The sequence below is a fragment of the Gopherus evgoodei genome, chromosome 5 (genome assembly GCF_007399415.2).
Source record: "Gopherus evgoodei ecotype Sinaloan lineage chromosome 5, rGopEvg1_v1.p, whole genome shotgun sequence".
Taxonomy (NCBI): domain Eukaryota; kingdom Metazoa; phylum Chordata; order Testudines; family Testudinidae; genus Gopherus; species Gopherus evgoodei.
Window position 1 is genome coordinate 122,104,246 of NC_044326.1, and position 21,908 is coordinate 122,126,153.

At 41.2% G+C, this 21,908-nt stretch overlaps 1 protein-coding gene across 4 annotated transcripts in view; it reads right to left on the reverse strand.

The window, feature by feature from the left end:
• Nucleotides 1-21,908, reverse strand: part of CCSER1 (coiled-coil serine rich protein 1) — a 1,155,265-nt gene that overhangs the window by 570,918 nt on the left and 562,439 nt on the right. For all 4 annotated transcript variants that reach the window (XM_030564825.1, XM_030564826.1, XM_030564828.1 and 1 more), the window contains exon 7: nt 6,730-6,807. In XM_030564825.1, coding sequence (XP_030420685.1) covers nt 6,730-6,807 — 78 coding nt within the window. The remainder of the gene's footprint in view (nt 1-6,729; nt 6,808-21,908) is intronic.

Here is a 21,908-nt window from a genome sequence, read left to right on the forward strand (position 1 = left end):
TACAGAAAAGAATAGGCATCATACCATAAAGATCTGCAGGGCTGCTTTAGTGAACTGCATCCAATTTTGATTTTTCTCTGCCTTTCACAAGAAAGTCCCACTGTATCAATCCAGTAAGTTGAAGAGCTTCATCAAATTAAAGAAGCCAAATTGAAGAGAGATTAATAGCATATGCACACAAAATTTGGGACAGAAAGGTGTGGGGCGGGTCATATGGTTAAGATTTTGCACTATGAATCAGCAAATACAGGTTCAGTTACTCATTCTTGGTGGAAGCCTTACCCATGAAAGCAAAATACAAACAGATTCCCAAACAGGAACAGGAAGTAAGACTCAATGGGGGAGAAACATGAGGGGGGAGGTGAAGGGGTCTGGAGAGATGCAAGGTGGTCCTCTGAATCAGAAGGAGATTTGGAATAAGCTAGCCTATCTAAATTTGCAAAGAAGGTTAAAAGTTAGGCAAGGGAAGATACATATTGGTACATATTGTTTTAATCCTGTTTCTCTCTGCTTGTTAAGTTTCTATGAACTAAATCATACTTGTCTTTGATAAAGCAGTCATGAGTCACTTAATTTCATACTCCTCACAAGTTCCCAGAGAGGATTCCACAGACAGACCCAAACCCACTTGGGCCAGCCAGAATAAATAGGGTTGTGAAATGGGGGGTGTTGTAGATCACTGATCCAGTATAAAGTGGGGTGAACTGCAGGATACTACTCTGGGAGAAGAGTAGGTTGAGGCATGACACTTAGGAGTGCCCATGGGGGTGGCGGGGGGGGAGGGAGAGAGAGCACGCGCGCAAACAGGAGTCCTAACACCTGCATCACAGGGGTGTTCTCAGGAGAAATTCTTTGTATATATACCTCTACCCCAATATAATGCGACCGGATATAACACCAATTTGGATATAACACGGTAAAGCAGTGCTCCCGGGGGCGGGGGGGAACTGCGCACTCCAGTGGATCAATGCAAGTTCAATATAACATGGTTTCACCCCCTATAACACGGTAAGATTGTTTGGCTCCCAAGGACAGCGTTCTATCGGGGTAGAGGTGTACTTATTTGTATATGCTCAGATACTATGGTAAGGAGGTTTAGATATATAGATTAGAGTCACAGAACTCTTCAGACTTACTATAAGATGGGGGCCCTGCCCCAATCAGTTCACAACCGAACTCAGGCTATGACTACATACAAAAGTTTACCCTTGAGGTGCAGGACCACCACTGTGACTACTGATGAACGTGCTTTTTGGAGGAGAAAGAATTGTTCCATTTAAAATGATCTCATTCAAGAATGTGCAACCAAATGCTTAAAACATAGACTGGATATTTTTAATTAAACTGTAAACATGTTCTGTGTCATCAGGAATGGACTGTACTCTTAGTATAATACAGATTTGTGATTATCTCTATTAAATACATTAGAACAAGGGCACATTCTTTAACTCGATCCACAAAGCAATCAGTCACAAAGCTATTTGAGCTACGTTATCCAGCATTTGTGATTACTCCTGTATTGACTGTTCAAAATAATTCTGTTATAAAATATCAGCTTGGTTATTGGCCAGATGGAAAGTATATCTCAGGATATAGATCTACATAAAAATGCCACTGGCTACCAAAGAATCACATGCTTTAGCACTTGCAAAGATTGTTAAATATGGCCATTATCCAGGCTACAGCTCCCACAGAAACAGATTTGCAGAAAAAGAGCTAGAGGATGAATGGGATAACTATTAGCAGAGTCCTATCCTCCCTTTCAGTAGCATTGCCAAGGATTACTCACTTTCATTACCTGTGCTGCTGCTGTCATTTCTCACTCTCAGAATTAGCATCAAGAGTACTAATTACAGAAGGCAGAACACAGTAGTCTGGGATAACAAATGCTGAAGGATATTCTCAGCTCCATCAAAATAGGCCAAAGAGAACACAGGGATTTGTACCTTATATTTAATGTCCAATTAGTAAAATAGGTTAAAGATTAAGGCTGCATCTTAAATGCAGTTCAACAATTAATATTCATACTGTGATAGCAACTGCAAACCAGTCAGACCTGGACCTCATTGTACCAGGTGCTGTACAAATATAAAATGATAGACTCAGTCTTCTTTTCTTAAAGGCTCTGTCATTATACTCCAGCAGTACTTGAAAAATAAAAAAGTGTGTTTATAAATAAGGTTGGTGACCTATGTATGGTTAAAACCAATATTTGCCATTAAAAGTTTGGTGCTAATCTCTAACATATTCCTGCCTGCAAATAGCCTTCCATTCTTAAAAACTTACACTAGTCATTTCCTGACTTGTACAGATAAAGTTTTAATGTAATGGTAGCCCTAGTGACTCCTCATCCTGATAGGTTGTTGCACAAGCAACCACCCTATTTAGGACATGCTTAATAACTTTTCTGCAGTATTCTTCCAGTTAAGAGACTCCTCAACCAACATGGACAGAAAGATACCCCACAGAAAGTGCCATGTGTAATTTATTTCAATGGACCCCAAATATCATGTAGGTTTGCCATTAGAACGTGGAAGGAGGAAAAGGGTCACGGGCAGAAAAAGCAGCCAGCCTGTCTCATCTCAGGAAAAAATATCAAATTTACAAGACCTAGTTCTCCCCACACATACACATCTACCAGAAATCTAGGGAAAAAATCTCTTTCCGGTGGGTGGTTTCATCAGTGATGAATATTTGTTTACATGTCTGGCATTATCACACATTTGTGGCCACTCCAGTTAACAGTCCTGAGCATCCTCAACTCCCAATTGCTAATGGACCACAATGGCCATATAGTAGGACTGAGCAAGGAGGGGAAATGATCATGTCCTGAAAATACCACCAAATGATGCCTTGGAAGTTGATCTAAAGAGTTAAGTTTTCATTGAAAAACACCCCTCCCTCTCCTCCTGCTCCCCCTCCCCACACACATACACCTTCCTTGGGTTGGTTTTCAAAATACATGTACCCCCCAAAATTAATAACTAGCAAGCTAATGTTTCAAAGTAGTACTCACTACATTAAAAATATTCTTTAACAGCTTGAAATTAGTATGGATGTAACTTGATGTAATGAAATCTTATTCACGTTGGTTGCTATTTAATCAGTATAATGAAGGATGACCACTAGCATTGATGTTATATGGCAGTTTCCATTCTAACCTCCTGTTTTCAAGTTGTTCCTAACTTTCTACAATTTTCAATATTCAGAAAGAATTTTTTTCAGGCTTAGGCCCAGATCCTACAAGACACTCCACATGAGGGCTAGGGGGACTAAGCTCTATCCAAAAGAGATTCTTCTGACACACACCAAACAAAAAAAGCTTCAGCAAAAAACATGCAGATGAAAATGAGAAAATTCAGAATTTTATTTTTCATTAAGAGGGAAAGTGAAACTTTTTTTAAAAAATCTTTAACAGTAGAAATAGCTGAGGATAGAAAGTTGAGGAAAAATGTCTTTGAAAGTTTAATTGAAAAGTGGTTTTGACTTGAACGGGATAAGATCATTTGAAAATGGCACCGATGGGCATGTCTGAACAAGATTTTTATGCTAAACTTCTAAAATGCATAACTACAGAACGCTGCTCTACATGTAAGTGTGAGGCTAATCTATCTATGTGTGGAAAGTGTACTGAAGACATGCACTGATGTGTTAGCCTTCTGGCTACTCTGCAAAGTTCCTCTTCCCTACAGGCAAAAGCTGGACTCTTCCATTACAGTAATGAGGTGAATGTCTTCAAATATGTTAATTATTTTTTATTTATTCATTTTTTATGAGGGGATTTTTCATTTCTTGTTTTTATTCCAAGGTTTGCATTCTAATGCTTGTGCAACACTTAGAACTACAGATAGATGCTGTATTCACTGAAATACCTGAATTGATTGCATCAAAGAAAAAGAAATGGGTCCAGCTGCTGCCTCTCTCACTGAATTGGGAGTTGCCTCTGAATCTTTCCAGATCTGCTCTCTCATAATTTGGAGTTCACAAATGAACATGATCTGATAAGTGGTAAATATGATGGCAAAGTGCTGCAGGATCCATTACAGGTGGTAGCTGGGCCACAAACTAATCTGGGATGTTATGAATGGTATGGGAAATGGCATAGCAGGGATCATTCTGGGAACTTTTCCTCCAATTTTCCTGTGATTAAAATCATAACCTTAATGTTGCAACAATAGTCTTAACACCAATTTGCATTTATATAACACATAACCCAAAGGACTCTGCATTACAATTATAATTTTGCTTTAGTCTAGTTGGATAATAGGATTAGGATTATGGGATTTCTTTCTTTACAGAGGACTATAGATTTTCTCCCATAGAAAAGAAATACAAGAAAGGACAGTTATAATTTCTAAGATAATCTGAGTATTGAAAGATCATGAGTAGTGATTTGGTTTAATTTCACAATCTAATGTAACATCTCAGTAGCATACAGAAGATCATTAACTATCCCAAAGATTTAGTGTTTGTAACTCTGTTGTTTAGTTCCACCTCTGTTCTTTTCATGGGAGCAGAGAGGTGGGAGGGATTATGATCGCACTGCCCAGAGTAATACATTGCCTGTCATCAAAAGCCAATATTACATGCTGACAGTATTTGCAAAGGGCTATCGCTTGTAAAACCGCTCACTCACATTACTGCTGGAACAATATTGCTTTCTCTTAGAGTGAGTCAGGAAGCAACAACAGAAAAACTGTTGCATTTTATATTACTTTATTTCTACTTAATGGCATTGGCTGTGAGATGTATTTGACTTTCTCTTGTGTCTGACCTCAAAATGTACATGAATTCTAGAACAAAGTAGTTATACTGTTTTCAAAAGTGAATGGAAATGAAAGAAGGGGCCAGTGATAAATAGGTGCAGTCAAAACATGCTGATTTTATTGTGAGTATCTTGTACCATTTTCACAGCCTATAGCGTGAAATGAAGTAACATTTAAGTATACTTATTGGAACAACACTGACTATTTGGCTCCTTTACAAGCCAGTCTTAGGCATTCAAACACCATCTTCTTTTTAAAGTTAATGCACTATACTGTAATTGACCTAAATCTTTTGGAGTCAGTGGAGCTCTGCTGATTCATAGCAGCTGAGGATCTAGTCCTAAATGGTGAGATTAACTGTTTAGGGCTAGATTCTCACCCTTACTCATGCTGAGTAGTAACCTTGCTCTGCAAGTAGTCTCACTGATTTCAAGAGTATTGGGAAGGATTGATGAATTTAGTGGGTCTATAACAGAATCTGGCCCTTGATGAGGAGTTTAACATACTGAATTTTGTTTCTGCAATGTGGGTCTGATTCTTGGTCCTGATGCTGTGCCCTCAGCTCCAACACCACAAAGGGCACTTAAAAACCACCTTAAACAGGCAGCTGTGGATTCCCATCAGATTAGAAGGATATTAGTGGGAGCGGAGGGACAGTGCCAACAGGCCACTCCCACAGATGCAGATTAGAGAAGCTGTTCAACTGCAATGATTTGGAACAGTTTTGGGTCTCAGACACCAGAAGAAGGTAAATGGAAAACTGACCCATCATCTGCATCAAGCTTAGGATCTGCATGGGTGTGCACTACTGTCCCAATTTCCATTAAATCCCTACTCCTTTGCTAAGAAAAGAATAGATGCAAACACAGAGTACAGTATTTTAGTGCGTTTTATGCAAAAATATTTATACTCTCAAGTATTTGGATTGTGAAGGCAGAGCAAATCTTATAACCCATAGAAGAAGCAGTTCCATTTTCAGAACTCCAGCAAAAGCAACTATGTTGGAACCATTTTAGTCAACCATCAACACGCTCTCTTGCTCCCTCTTCTTCTGGTGCCCTGTAGCCATTGTTTAAGTAATTCCTCAGTATATGCTCTTTAGTTTCATGCCCAAGCACAGTAAAGATCATTTATGTTAAAGCTGTCATTCAGTCACCACTCTTCATGTGGCTGGGGGGCAACCCAAAACCAATTGCATCAAGAAGTCAATGTGTTTGACTAAGCAAAAACACCTATGCATTCTCACTTATATAATGGAAAGGAACACTCTCTCTGTGACATGATAAAGGCTACTCAAGTACTGCTTTCCAAAGCACCTTTAGCAATCATCAGCTGGATTTAGCTACAGAACTGTAGCAGTTGACCCATGCTAGCCCCATTTCAGCTGTCTCATTTCTACAGTGTTATTTGTTTTATTTCTTTACTACTTTTGGCCCAATAGTACATTTACGAAGTAATATTTTAAATATTATTTTCTTTTATAAGCAAAGTTCCTAAGAATATTTAGTATGATCTGATATCAGATTTATGTGTTTTGCAATGGATCTACTGTAAAACTGTTTTCTGGTCAGAGGATTTAATGGTGCTGGATTAGTAAATTGATGTACAAAAGCATAAGTTAGATTGAAACACAAAGCAAGCAGAAAAAGGAAAATATCAGAGATATCACAAACATCACAATCTAAGTAGACTGAAAAAATATTTTTGTTTGTTTTTCAAATATCGTTTAGACCTCTAATCTTGATCATCAGAAGAAAAATCCTCCTCCTATAATCAAACCATTTTATTTTTCACGTCTTCTCAAGCGCATGCAATGATGTTACCGGCTTGCTCAGAAGAATGCTAAGATATTAGCTGGTACCAATTTAATAAAAGGGAAGTGCTATTAAGGGCATCTCACAGAAAACACAACATAATAAGCCAACAGTCATAAAATATTTATTCTACAATGAATTCACTTTACCTTGAAAGGCACAGGCTCTTCAGTAAGTGGGCTAACAGGAAGTGAAGTGGTACTACTGGCAGGACTCATATCCGCACTCTGTAAGAAAAAACAAATCAGTATTAACACTTAAGTTTGGGACATGAATATGTTGTGTTTTGCAGTTTAGCTACTTGATGCTGCTTCAATTTTTCATCTAAAGAAGTAAAAGAAGAAACACCCCATATGTTAAATCTAACAATTACTAGCAAGCTATACTATAGTCTCTAGAACGGGTTAAGAATTTAAATACTTCACTTATGGATAAAGTAAGCACCCTGCACACATTTTGATGTAACACCCAATAAAATGAATGAGCTATTAAGATATGCACACAGATATATATGCATTTAGAGAAGAGTATCAGGGAACTATTTGGAACAAATGCCCTGGCTGCATACAAACCAAACCAAAGTGGATAATCTGGATTCATTTATTTTCTCTTAATCGTCAAATCATCAAAATTAAAGAAAAAAATATATGAAGAATGTCAAGGAGGTTAGTATAAAGCAGGGTTTCTCAAACAGGGGTCGCCACTTGTGTAGGGAAAGCCCCAGGCAAGCCAAGCAGGCCTGTTTACCTGTCCCACCCGCAGGTCTGGACAATCGCGGCTCCCACTGGCCGCAGTGGCCAGTAAGTCCCTCGGCCTGTGCCACCTCCAGCAGCTCCCATGGGCCCGGAGCAGCGATCCACGGCCAGTGGGAGCCGCGATCGGCCGGATCTGCAGACAGAGCAGGTAAACACACTGGCCCGGCCCGCCAGGGGCTTTCCCTACAAAAGCAGTGACCTCTGTATGAGAAACCTTGGTATAAAGCACAGGAGTAACTAACAATATTGAAATATTGACTACCTGTTAATGCTGATGCTAACTTGTGGCATGCCACTACAAGGAAAGGGTTGAACAAACACTCACAGGAAACTAACCTGGACAAAAAAAATACAAGCAATATAAAGCATGCCTGGAGACGAAGAGAGAACACAGGCATTCAATGAGAAGGAAATATTTCAAAAAAACTTTAAAAAGTAATGGACAGCACAGTAGACACGTTTGCATGTGTAGCCAAAGTGCCATTTGGTTTCTGTGCAATTCTACTGCATTGCAGAACAATTGTATTTATTTTACTTATGCAATATGCCCACCATAGGGCCAATTCTGTAGCTGGTATGAATCTGTGTAGCTCCACTGATCTAGCTTATACTTTCTAGGTGAACAATACTATACAGACAAATACCATAATCAATCTAAACTGTCACAATGTCACTAATAGCAATAAAAACTCCTTGAGCAAAACCAAAACACTTTCTGCTCACTCCCCCTCTAGAAGTGTAAATAAATAAATACAGCAGAGTCCTGTGGCACCTTATAGACTAACAGACGTATTGGAGCATGAGCTTTCGTGGGTGAATACCCACTTTGTTGGATGCATGAATAAATACAATCGACTTTGCAAGATACCCCGAAAGTCACCAGAAGCTAGCTCTTTCAGACCAGGCAAATTCAAATTGAGGACCTTCTAATGAGTTTCCCCTGTCCCAAAAACATACAAATACGAGGACTGCCAAGCTGTGCACTCCAAAATTATCTTCACTGCTGAAGGTACTATGTCTTCAATATAATAAAGCCCAAACCACAAAGAACTTTACAACTCAACCCACCATTCTAATTTGCAGCTGGAAATTAACTGAAAGCCAATGGAGCCTTTAAAGAGCAGGCATAGTGTGGTCTGCAGGAGAAACTTGAAAAAGCAGACTGATTGCTGCACTCTGCATGAGCTGCAGTTTCTGGGTAGTCTTCGAGTATAGTCTAATGTAGAGTCAAAAATAAATACATCCAAATTCTGGAGCTGCCTTGTCGTGAACTTTTCCAATCATCTCAATAATTTTACAGTTAGGAACTTTGGCCAATATCTCTACTAATGTACATTAATTAAGTATAATGGTGATATGGCAGTTCATAGCAGCAGAGAATCAGGTAAGATAGTAAGTAACAAATGGTAGTTTCTTGAGCAATTAAGGAAAAAAAAACACCATTGCTTTGAACAAGACCATCAGCTTCCCTTCCTGAAGGGAAGCATTTACAACCTAAAATGCCCAAACAGCCCTTTCTTCCTTTGTGGCTGATAAAGGTATACTTGTCAGAATCACTTATTGCAGCGTGAAGCTCTCAGTACATCTCAAGAACTTCTGTGACAAATTATTCCAGAGCAGAGTCATATTTGACATCTTCTAACCCACTTTTGTTTTCACAGAAACAGCCAACCGGCCTGAAACTAAATCAATTTCTCTCTGAATTATCTAGACAACACTACACAATTGGGTTCCCTTCCTAGCTCCTATCACAAATTTCTGATGTTATTTGAGCAAGACTGTTTTGTGAATTATGATAAGCATTGTTTACTGTTAGTCAAGGTTGCTTTCACCAAGAAAGAATTAGGAAACACAAAGTTAAGGATTAAAGATTGTGAAGTTGAACACACAGTGTAGAAAATACCTAAATGAAGGTTGCCTATGCAAACTTAATTTGGCCCCTTGCGTGTATGCCATTAGTTACATGACATCATTTTCCCTCTCTTTCCCCTTCCTCCCCCAACAGGAACCCTCATTCATTCAGTGCATGGGACAAGTGTGCTCTGGTGATGAATTGGAGTTGAGTACCAAAAGAATCTGCCTATAGGACCCCTGACTTATCTGCTGAAGTTGGAAGGTGTGCAGTGAACGAAGGAGTGAATTGCCGGAAGAATTAACACCTATTTCCCACATAATGCTGAGCAAGTCACTTACACCAAACTTTTCACAGATACAGACTTCAGTTATGTGCAGAAAAGACTATCATAATGTATACAGGTAAAGCAGCTGAATTTAGGTTGTATGAGCAACATTCATTCTGCCATTTCCTAACTTCAGAGCACTTGACTTTTCAACCTTTGAGTCATAATCATATGTCTATGCTTTATTAATGTTTTAATTGATTGATGAGAACAACCGCTACTAATGTTTAATGAAGTTTTCTTTGTGAATTTCTTTATTAAAATAGCACCCACAATTTTCTTTGTATTAAAATTAAGCATTTACACATTTCTTCATCTTCAATATATTTTGGATTATTGTTATCTCATGATTTCATCACAGTGTCATGTTGACTAATATTGCAAGTAATTAAGCTGTATTCACACAAAGCTTTAAATGCAGCTTCAATTTTACCACCTCTCCAAAGTTATTAATAATTACTACTAGTACAGTAAAAGAAAACTGAGTAGGGACTCACTGGGTCACTTCTTGGGGGTACCCAGGGTTGTGAGACATCTGATCACCACCCGCCTTAAGTATAAGTAAGTCTTGTCTGTGTCCGCTAGGTGTGACCTCCCTGACTTCACCAGCTTCAGGCAACACAAACTTCTTGGCATATGCAAGCTCTGTTATCCATCTGCAGGGTACCAGAGACACATCAACACATCCCTGTTTCTGGTGACCTGCTTTAAACTCACACACCTTAGAGAAAACAGTTTTCAGTGCAGATACATAATTCTTTCAACATTAGCTATATATACATTTTGCAATGATTGGTGGGCCAGTGAGCTATTGGCTCCTGGTAGAGACCTCACATGCCACACTGAATTCATAAAATAGAACACCACATAATTAAGAGTTAATTTGAATAAGTTAGGTGTCTGGAGACTGTTAGCTGCGGGCTTGGAGTTTTTGCTCATCAGAATGGGAGGGAAGGAAAGAGTCAACATTGAGACTGAAGGAAGTGGATGAAAACCTTGAATTTGGGTATCTTTGATACAGAAGTGCATTGCAACTAAGACTGTTAGGAATGCTTGTTGATAAATAGTTTATTGAAGTTAGGATAAGTGATGACACAGTAGAGGTTACTGTGATTTGAGTGTTTTGTAAAAGTTAGTTTAAAAAAAAAAAAGACTTGAAGTTTGACCTATGTCTCAGGGATGTAGCTTTGCCATCCCCATGGAAATACTTATAACTTGGTTACATTTGGGTGTCTTTGAAAAGTCACATTTGCCTATGCTCAGTATAGACTTCTTAGACTGTGGCAGCTAAAATCTCCTAAGATTCCATCTTCACTTAGTATGTTCAAGCCCTTCACATATCCTAGTGTTGCCCACACTGGATATGGACAATCCCACTGTGTAAATGAACACTCTGACTCCAGCACAGGGCTAACTAGTTGAAGCCAAACTTTCCCTCCAATGGCTACTTCCAGGTGCTCGGTGCTGACATGAGCCTGGGCCCCAGACCACAGAACAGGGAGCCCATCTCTCCATGATCCTACCCACACCCACACATTGTGGATAGAGGAAGCTGCCTGATTTGAAGGCAGAGGAAAAAGACAGGATGTGATCACATAATTAAAGATGGTTTCATAATGCATATGAACAGTAAAGTCAAATTAATGTTCACAGGCAACCTCAATTTTGGCATTTCCTAATTGTGTTTGACATTGCAACCTTAATAGTGTGATTATAACACAGGGTGTGGTTTTTTGTCTATATACAAATAAAACTTCTACCAAAATACTTTGTCAAGAGCTCTTCCTCTTAAGAAAGGATAGCTGCCATATATTGTGTTTGTACATGTTGGCATGTATCTTAAGAAACACAACTTCTGGCAGCACACTGCATTTGTTGCGTAAGCATGCAGTAGTTTCTAAAGCCTGTATAAACTCCAGTAAGGTCTCTTGTATGTGTCACGTAGCGTTGAAATTCAAAACTATATGTTGCCTCAAACTACTCTCTAATCAGATCAAAGGGATATCCCTATTACGTTTGTTGTTATCCTCCCAGTTCTCCATGTTTTTCCTATACAATTCTGCTATTTACAATAGTTCAAACTATTTCCTCCAACATTATGACAATCTAAATATTTCAGCTTGGAGTAATGCAAAGCCTTCATATGTGGCAAAATAAATCAGAGACAGACGAAAAGTCTTGAAAAGGCATATTCAGTTCTGATAATATATGTACAATGGTTTAAAAGTAATTTACCAGACCACTAATATATAGGGGCTTATTGTAAAGGCAGCATTTCTTTAAAAACATTAGTCATTTTCCAACCTTGGTTAGACTGTGTCAGCACCAGTTCTATAAATGAAAACAGATTTACCTGACTTCATAAACTGAGATTACTCTCTTCCGACAGAAGATCAGATTAAAGGCAGAATTCTGTATGTAGAGCAATGTACCAGACTTGGTTAATTGTACCATAAAATACATGCAATGTCTTCTGTATCATCCACTAAAAGAAGGCAATTTAATTTGTTACAACTGCTTCTCCATAAGAGTAAAAAGTGCGATGACAGTGGGCAGACACTGTCTTCTCTTGAGATCAGTATCAAAATTTATTGATCCAAGAAGTTAATACTGACAGAGAAAATCTTCAGTGGATATTAGAGCCAGAGAACAAATAAAACTTGATAATAACCGAAGCAAGAAGACGACAGTCTGTATACTTTACAGCTTTTACAAAGGGGGCGTGGAGGAGTGTTGAACTTATTTTCAGGGTGACAGATTTAATTGTATTATAATATAGGTTATACTGTTCAATACCATTTTATAGTCTAGATGTTGAATCTAATCAGCATCTGATAGGAAAAAGTTGCACAAAAACAAAAAAGCCTTTTGAAAATCTGAGGGTTAACTTCTGACAGAAGTATTTCAAATCAACTGTGGCCAATATGAAAAAAGAAGATTGCATAATTTCAGTCTGGTTGTAATAAACACATGAACAAGCTGTTCAGAATCTTTCTAGCACTAACCCAGCTCTTTAAGATAGAAAGTGGTAATGACTATTTTTAATCACAACTCACGGTTTGTCACGCAGCCTATGTATCATACTAATATTTCTAGCAGAGTACTAGTCCACGTTAACTTTTCCCAGGCTGATCCCTGCTCTATTTTGCTGATCAGGAATTGATCTCCCCGATGCTTTCACAGGTCTCTCCACCCACCCATCAATAGCCAACATGTCCACCTGACGAACTACCTCATTCCTCCAGCAAACAAGATTGTCTAGCCTTTTCCCCAGGTTCCTCTTGATTGGGATGGGGAAGAGAACTGACCCCAGCCTGTTCCTCTGAAACTCTGTTCTGGAGTGAGAGGAGATCCCATGGCTGCTCCTGTGTGTCACTTTGAAGAAGCCAGAGAGGTTAGCTGTTCTTCCAGCCTTTCACAAGGTCAGTTACTGAAACCTCCTACCCCAAGTCAATCCCTACTTGAGGAAGGAGTGGCTCCGAGTCTCCACAGAACTCTCAACGTCTGCTGTAACAGAGAAGTGTCTTGGGGGACGTGACCAAGTGGTAGGAGCCTAGAACTGACCCTGCACCCTGGTCCCTAAAGTACTAGTTATTACACACTTGGAGTGGACTTAAATTGAGAGATGGGTGCTCAATGGCTTAATTAGGCAGGGGGCTGAGAAGCTAATAAGAGCAATCTACCCATTAGCTGAGAACACAGTTCAAGAAGAGGAAGGAAGTGCAAGGGAGAAGCTGGCAGGACCCAGGGGTTTCTTTCCCTCTCCAGAGAAGGGGCTCGGGGGAAGTTTATGTCCACTTGTATATAGTTGCACAAAGCTGCACTGATGGACTGGTAGAGGGGACCTAATAAACAACACACTGATGCTTATAAACCTGAAAAGCATCCAGATTATTGTGGTGGTCTAAAGAGCAGAGAAGGCAGACGGTTGTTGGGGCTCTGCTGAAGGGGGAATGGAATTTTAAGTGGGCATCAGGAGTGCAGAGATATAGAGAAGGAAACAGAACTTATCAGGTGAAAGAGGGAAGCACTGGACAGACGGTAGGAAATTCCAAAGAGATCAGGAGGAGTAAGAAGTGAACCAGGGCTCTGCTATTTGAGGATTGGGAGCACAACAACAACTACACTTTCTCATTTGAGCATGGCCATATCTCGAATTGCCTACATTTTTTAAAAAAGTTGCTATGGTCAGCATGTACTCTAACACCACATACAATTTCTGGAATGCCCGTGTTATCTTTATAGTGTCAACTTCAAATTCCTCTTGAAGGTTGAATAACATTTTAAATTCTCTTCTTCTCAGATAAACTTAGAATGAGTGTTGCATAAAGGGAATAAATCCTCACAAGTAATGTCAGATAAGTTTGAATGAAGAATAAAAAATTGCTCCATTCTCCCTCACCGCCATCTGTCTGATTAATTCTCCCCAAAGCCTCCTTTACTAGGCAAAGACAAAGAATTTAGTGTCCCTTTTAAAAGTGTCCATGTTTGTTTATTACCACTGTCACAGCAACTACATCTGTATTCCCTCTCCATAGTCCCTTGAGGGCATCCAATCAGGCTGCAGACCCATCTGCCACTCTTGGGTGGAGACCCACAGCTCTCTCCCTCTTGACCAGGGTTTTTCCTAGCTGCACAGTTCCCTGCCTACACTGTGATATTTCTAGTAAGCCCAATTGCCTCAACAGGCCAGTATCTGTGCTTTGCTTTCTCTTCAAAGACTATAAATAGAACAATGGCGCACAGTTCTAAGTCACCACACAGCTCTTTATAAGCAAGCACATCTATTCTTAAGATGAAAGCATTACAGAGAAACCAAAAACCAAAACCAAACCAAGCTTAAGTGGCATACTATAGAGGTCATCTATCAGTCTTATGGAGCCTTAATGGGACAAGTCCTTCCAATCCTTTCCCATGAAGGATTGCTTGCTCCCTCCCTCCCCCACGGACAAGGGGTCCTGTAAGTTTGCTGGATCAGAAAGAATGTCCTGAGTCAGTTTAAACTCAGGCTATTTATCCAAAAAGCCCTTCTTTGTCTGTTGGTATTTGAAGAATCCAGATTGCACTAGTATGCGTCAGCCTGTCCAGGAGATGGTACTTTTCTGTGGTGGTTATCACCTGGCTGATTTGCCTTGATCACCACCCACTGCTTCTTGTTCCTGGAAGAGATGTGGTAACTCTCCTCTATGCAGCAGAACATGGTCAAATATAAATCATTGGTTTAGAACAATGGACCCTAAAGGTACTTCAATTTAATACGAAAAGTTTGCCAAGGATATGCAGAAAACTACCATGTGTCGCAACCACATCAGAGTTTAACCCAAAGGGCTCATTCATTTTATAATCCCATCTATTTCATTTGTTTCTAATTATTAAGTATATTTTAAACAATTGGTCCGACATATACTATTAGAATCTGATCCTGGGAACACTCGAGTAATCCCACTTTACAGTAATTTAGATAATACAAAAAGAAGACAGAAGCTTAGAACTTGAGGGGGTAGGTGGCTGAATCCCACTGAAATTCAAAGCCCTAGGCTCCTTCGAAAAATCCCATCCACAATACTTAGCATTTCCATTGATTGTTTTTAACATTATTTGGGGAGCAAAACCACCAAAATGTAAGAGAAAAGAAAGGGTCAAGCAAACCTACTGCTGTCAGTAATGTTTTTGCCCATCTACGGTCATAGCAGTGTCTATTAGGGAAATAGTCCAAAGACCCATTGAAGTCAGAGACTTTCATTGCTTTGGATTAGGCCTTTCATGAAGGGAGGGAAGCCTATTTTGTGTGGGAAGAAATACAATGGTGTACACTAATGGAACATACAAGAAGAGCCAGAGAGACCAGGAAGACAGTGGAGGCCCTGCCATAGACACATTAGTAGAAAAGAAGGGTTTTGTTTGTTTTGCCACACAGGTGTCAGTCAGGGAAGTTCCCAGTGATTTAATTATCTGAGAACTCCTAGTCAATGGCCCTAAATCTATCCCTCCCTGTTTGGGGCACAGGCTAAGCTCTGGTTACAGTAACAGCTGTCATACTTAGCGTGAAACTTCAACAGGGCACATATTCTAGAAAACGGCTCAATTAAAACAAATTATAACCACTTCAGTTACCTAGCATTTCTGTTAATTATCTTGTAGAAAAGAGAAGAATTCCCTGGCCCTTCGGCTCAGCATCAGGGACAAACATCATCTACTGCCTTGCCAGGTTGGAATTTTAATTTCACTGTAGGGAGGGAAGGGGATGAACAGCATTTACTTCACTCATTGTCATGGCTTGGATTTTCATTTCTCATCTTTCTTGTTTTAAACATACTGGAAACCTTGAAAAGCAACCTAAGAGTTTGCCTGTGCATATTTCTCATGGCAGCTGGAATCTAATTGAAGGCTCCAGCTGTGCATTCATTAATTTGTAAGGGAATTAGAAATAGACAGTCAGCTAGCTGATTTAAATAATATCTGATGATTTTCAAAAGCCTGCAAGCATTTTGTTGTCCAAGTGACTTAGTTTTCTCCCGCTTAATAAAATAATGACGATTGTAATACCATTCACCTTTGATCATCAGTAGCTTAAAGTGCTTTTACAAAAAGGTCAGTATCGTTATCTCCATTTTACCAGCAGGGAAACTGAGGCACAGAGAGATGTGTCTTATCCAATGTCATTCAGCAGGTCAGTGGCAGAGCACCAATAGAACCTTAGCTCCTGAGTCCCAGGCCAATACTCCATCCAATAGGCCACACTGTTTCCTGTAAGTGGTGTTATATATCAAAATAATCTTATGATTTAAGATAATCTTTGATCTTTCATTGACCAGAATTTCCTGCCCTGACTTTGATGGTATACCCTCCCTAATGATTCTATATAGAATCAGCTTCTTCTCTTTCAGTAGTCTATTGTAAGAACCAGGTAATCTCTTGGGATTTTACTAATAGGCTCAATCGTTCCCAATTCTCTTTTTTGCTTTCCTCACAAAGGATCTCCTGGTTTTATGTTTAAAACTGACTATTTTGTTTGAACTGTTTTATTTTTGGTTACAAATCTGAGGGCTGTTTTCATGCAAGATTCAGTTATGTTTTTTCGGACTCTGGTTTTAGGGGACATCTTAGGTGCCAAAGCATGCATTAGCAAACATCTTCTCATGACAACACACAAACATCAAAAGCAACTATATTCATTGATGCCCCATGCAACAAGCACTGTCTCTCATTGACACAGAATGTCTACACATACAGTGCTGCTCTTTGAGTATCTGCCAACAAGCAGCTTTCAGATCTCTAAATCTTGCATGAGCACCCATTCAGTGTCCTGCCACTCCATATAAAGACCTCAGGACAAGGCAGGGGATGGGTGGTGGAAAATCAGGTAATGGAACTGAAAGACAGATTTAAATTGATGAAACACACCCTGGCACAGACAGCTTCAACAACCTGTGGAAATCATGGTCATAATGCAAGACCTCTGCTGGATCCAAAAAGGAATAGACATTTATATGAATAATAAATATATCCACACAATTATATTAGATATAATAAAAATACACAGAGGATGTAAACTCTTGCCGGCATCAGGACGAAACTTTTCCTATGGGCAGATTGTTCTTTAAATGCATCTGCCTTTGAAGCATCTGTTGCTGGCCACTGTTGGAGACAGGATACTAGGACTTAATCTAGGAAGCTGATCAGTTTCTATTCTAACATTAAGGAAGAAATAGCACGCTTCAAGAATTTCACTGATGCTTTGAGAAAAATTTATGACTACCTGTCATAAACAGATAGCTAAGGGTTAATGTCTCTTTCACCTGAAACACCTGACCAGAGAACCAATCAGGAAACTGGATTTTTTCAACTTTGGGTGGAGGGAAGTGTGTCTCTGAGTCTTTTGTCTGTCTGCCTGTTTCCTCCGAGCTTTGGAGAAGTACTTTCTACTTTCTAGTCTTCTGTTTCTAAGTGTAAGGACAAAGAGATCAGATAGTAAGTTCTATGGTTTCTTTTCTTTGGTATTGGCATGAATATAAGTGCTGAAGTACTTTGATTTGTATTCTTTTTGAATAAGGCTGTTTATTCAATATTCTTTTAAGCAATTGACCCTGTGTTGTATCATCTTAATACAGAGAGAACATTTGTATTTTTTTCTTTTTTTTTTATAAAGTTTTCTTTTAAGACCTGTTGGAGTTTTTCTTTACTTCAGGGAAATTAAGTCTGTACTCACCAGGGAATTGGTGGGAGGAAGAAATCAAGGGGAGAGCTGTGTGTTGGATTGCTAGCCTGATTTGGCATTTCCTCTGGGTGAAGAGGAAAGTGCTTTTGTTCCAGGATTGGGAACGGAGAGGGGGAATCACTCTGTGTAGTTTCACAGAGCTTGTGTCTGTGTATCTCTCCAGGAGCACCTGGAGGGGGGAAGGGAAACAGGATTATTTCCCTTTGTTGTGAGACTCAAGGGATTTGGGTCTTGGGGTCCCAGGGAAGGTTTTTCAGTGGGACCAGAGTGCCCCAAAACACTCTAATTTTTTTGGGTGGTGGCAGCAGGTACCAGGTCCAAGCTGGTGACTAAGCTTGGAGATTTTTCATGCTAACCCCCATATTTTGGACGCTAAGGTCCAAATCTGGGAATAAGGTTATGTCATGGTGGCAGCGGTGGGAGGGGTTTACGCCTTCTCCAGGAACTAACATTCTGGACTTTGTAAGCAACCTACAAAGCACCCTCCGACACTCTTTAGCCCTTGCTAAAGAAAACCTAAAGGATGCTCAAGAAGAGCAAAAGGCCTGGTATGACAGACATGCCAGAGGAAAGTGCTTTTGTTCCAGGATTGGGAACGGAGAGGGGGAATCACTCTGTGTAGTTTCACAGAGCTTGTGTCTGTGTATCTCTCCAGGAGCACCTGGAGGGGGGAAGGGAAACAGGATTATTTCCCTTTGTTGTGAGACTCAAGGGATTTGGGTCTTGGGGTCCCAGGGAAGGTTTTTCAGTGGGACCAGAGTGCCCCAAAACACTCTAATTTTTTTGGGTGGTGGCAGCAGGTACCAGGTCCAAGCTGGTGACTAAGCTTGGAGATTTTTCATGCTAACCCCCATATTTTGGACGCTAAGGTCCAAATCTGGGAATAAGGTTATGTCATGGTGGCAGTAGGTTGGGATATAGACAGAATCCAGAAGCCAGTAGGAATATTATATTTTTCTTTTCTCTGCTAAGGGCTTTTTAGCAGAGAGAAACAGTTTGGTTTTAAAAGGGAACCAGAGAGAATTTTTTTTTTTTCTGCTCTCTCTAGCAGTTTGTGGTTTGCATATTAAGCGAGAAGACTGTTAAGGGTCTTTTGTCATGCAATAGCCCTCCCATTAGGAGGCAAGTAGCAGCACTTATATGCATGCAAATAAAGTGGTTTTTCTGGTTTCCCTTAATTGAACATTAGCTAGAGAGAGAAAAGGAAAAAAGCACTGTTGCTAGGCAGACTTCAGGAGGCAACAGAGAGCCTGCAGTTCAGAAGATAAACACCGGAGGGCACCCCAACACCAGAAAACAGGAACCATGTCTACTAGGACAAAAATGGAGGCCGAAGACCATTTAAAAGAAGCTGAACACAGGCGACAACTGGAAATAAAACAAAAAGAGATGGAGATAAAAGAAAAGGAAGAAAGCATCAAACTGGCAGCCTTCCAAAGAGAACAGGCAGCCCAAGAGGCAGCACACAAAAGAAAACTAGAAGAAGAAGAGGTGGCCTACCGAAGGAAACAAGCAGAAGATGAGGCAGCCCACCGCCGAGAAATGGAAAAGCACCAAAAAGAAATGGAAAAACAACAAAAACAAATGGAAAAAGAGAATGAAGAGAAGGAAAAACAGAGAAAACATGAACTGGAGATGGCAAAAGCTGGGCTGCATGTGCCAGCCAACCCTAACAACCCGGCGCCAATTATTGCTCCACAGCACAGAAAATTTCCCACCTACAAGGCAGGTGATGACACCGAGGCCTTCTTGGAAAATTTTGAAAGAGCCTGTCTTGGGTACAGCATCCCCGAAGACCAGTACATGGTAGAATTAAGGCCACACCTCAGTGGACCTTTAGCAGAGGTGGCAGCTGAAATGCCCAAGCCACAAATGAATGACTATAAACTTTTTCAAACCAAGGCCAGATACAGGATGGGGATAACCCCAGATCATGCCCGTCGGCGCTTCAGAACCCAAAAATGGAAACCAGAGGTGTCATTTCCCAAACACGCCTACTACATTGCAAAAAACTATGAGGCCTGGTTAACAGGAAACAACATTCAAACCTTGGAAGAAGTGAACCTCCTCATACAAATGGAGCAGTTCTTGGATGGTGTTCCTGAAGACATCACACGGTACATACAAGATAGAAATCCCAAAACTATCGCTGAGGCGGGGGAGATTGGAGCCAAATGGATGGAACTGGCAGAAAGCAAAAAAGCTACTGTCAAGGGGAACGATTACCCCAGGGGGCACACAGACCATAAACCCTACAACCGAGGACAGCCAAAGACCCTACATACCACCCAAGTAAAGCCACAGATACCCTACTCTTCAACCTCACCAGTCTCCAGTAACTCACCTCGGCCCAGTGACCCATCAGATGGAAGATGCTTTAAGTGTAATGAACTGGGACATATCAAGGCCAACTGTCCCAAGAACACCATGCGAGTGCAATTCATTACACCACCATCACCCCAAAGATCCCCAGGCCCAGATGCCTCTCAAATACCCTTGGAGCGAAGGGAAAATTTGAGAGTGGGCGGAAAGAAGGTTACTGCGTGGAGAGACACGGGGGCACAAGTGTCAGCTATCCACCAATCCTTCGTTGACCCCAAATTCATCAACCCAAAGGCCAAAGTTACCATTTACCCCTTCATGTCACAAGCTGTAGACTTGCCTACAGCTCAACTGCCTGTCCAGTACAAAGGCTGGTCAGGAATGTGGACTTTTGCAGTATATGACAATTATCCTATCCCCATGCTACTGGGGGAAGACTTGGCCAACCAAGTGAAGCGGGCCAAGAGAGTGGGAATGGTTACCCGTAGCCAAACCAGGCAAGCTTCCAGACCCATTCCTGTTCCTGAGCCGTCCACAGACGCCCCGTCTGTGTTACCAGAGACCCAGACAGAGGTAGTGGACCCGGATTCCATGCCTACCACTGAAACAGCCACAGCATCTCCAGTCCCAGGCCCGGAACTGGAACAGCAACCAGCACCAGCAAGTGCAACCACATCTTCAAACTCAACGCCCGAGGGCGCCAGCGAGCCAGAACTGGCAGAAGCAACAGACAGCCATACCCAAAAGGCTCAGCCAGAGCCTGAAATACCCTCAGGTGCACCAGCGGAGAGCGGTTCACCAGCAACGGAAACAACCCCATCACCTACATCGCTTCCAGAGGGACCAAGCCCAAGTCCACAGTCTGAGGAAGAACTGGTGACCCCAGCCTCAAGGGAACAGTTCCAGGCTGAGCAGGAAGCAGATGACAGCCTTCAGAAAGCGTGGGCGGCGGCACGGAGCACCCCACCGCCTCTCAGCTCTTCTAATCGATCCCGGTTTGTTATAGACCAAGGACTTTTATACAAGGAAATTCTTTCTGGTGGACACCGGGAAGAATGGCAGCCGCAAAAACAGTTGGTGGTTCCAACTAAGTACCGGGGGAAGCTCTTAAGCTTAGCCCATGATCATCCCAGTGGCCATGCTGGGGTGAACAGAACCAAGGACCGGTTGGGGAAGTCCTTCCACTGGGAGGGGATGGGCAAGGATGTTGCCAAGTATGTCCGGTCTTGTGAGGTATGCCAAAGAGTAGGTAAGCCTCAAGACCAGGTCAAGGCCCCTCTCCAGCCACTCCCCATAATTGAGGTCCCATTTCAGCGAGTAGCTGTGGATATTCTGGGCCCTTTCCCAAAAAAGACGCCCAGAGGAAAGCAGTACGTACTGACTTTAGTGGACTTTGCTACCCGATGGCCAGAAGCAGTAGCTCTAGGCAACACCAGGGCTAACACTGTGTGCCTGGCCCTAACAGACATCTTTGCCAGGGTAGGTTGGCCCTCTGACATCCTTACAGATTCGGGGTCTAATTTCCTGGCAGGGACCATGGAAAAACTGTGGGAAACTCATGGGGTGAATCACTTGGTTGCCACCCCGTACCACCATCAAACCAATGGCCTGGTGGAAAGGTTCAATGGAACTTTGGGGGCCATGATAAGAAAATTCATCAACGAATTCTCCAATAATTGGGACCTAGTGTTGCAGCAGTTGCTGTTTGCCTACAGGGCGGTACCACATCCCAGTTTAGGGTTTTCACCATTTGAACTTGTGTATGGTCACGAGGTTAAGGGGCCATTACAGTTGGTGAAGCAGCAATGGGAGGGGTTTACGCCTTCTCCAGGAACTAACATTCTGGACTTTGT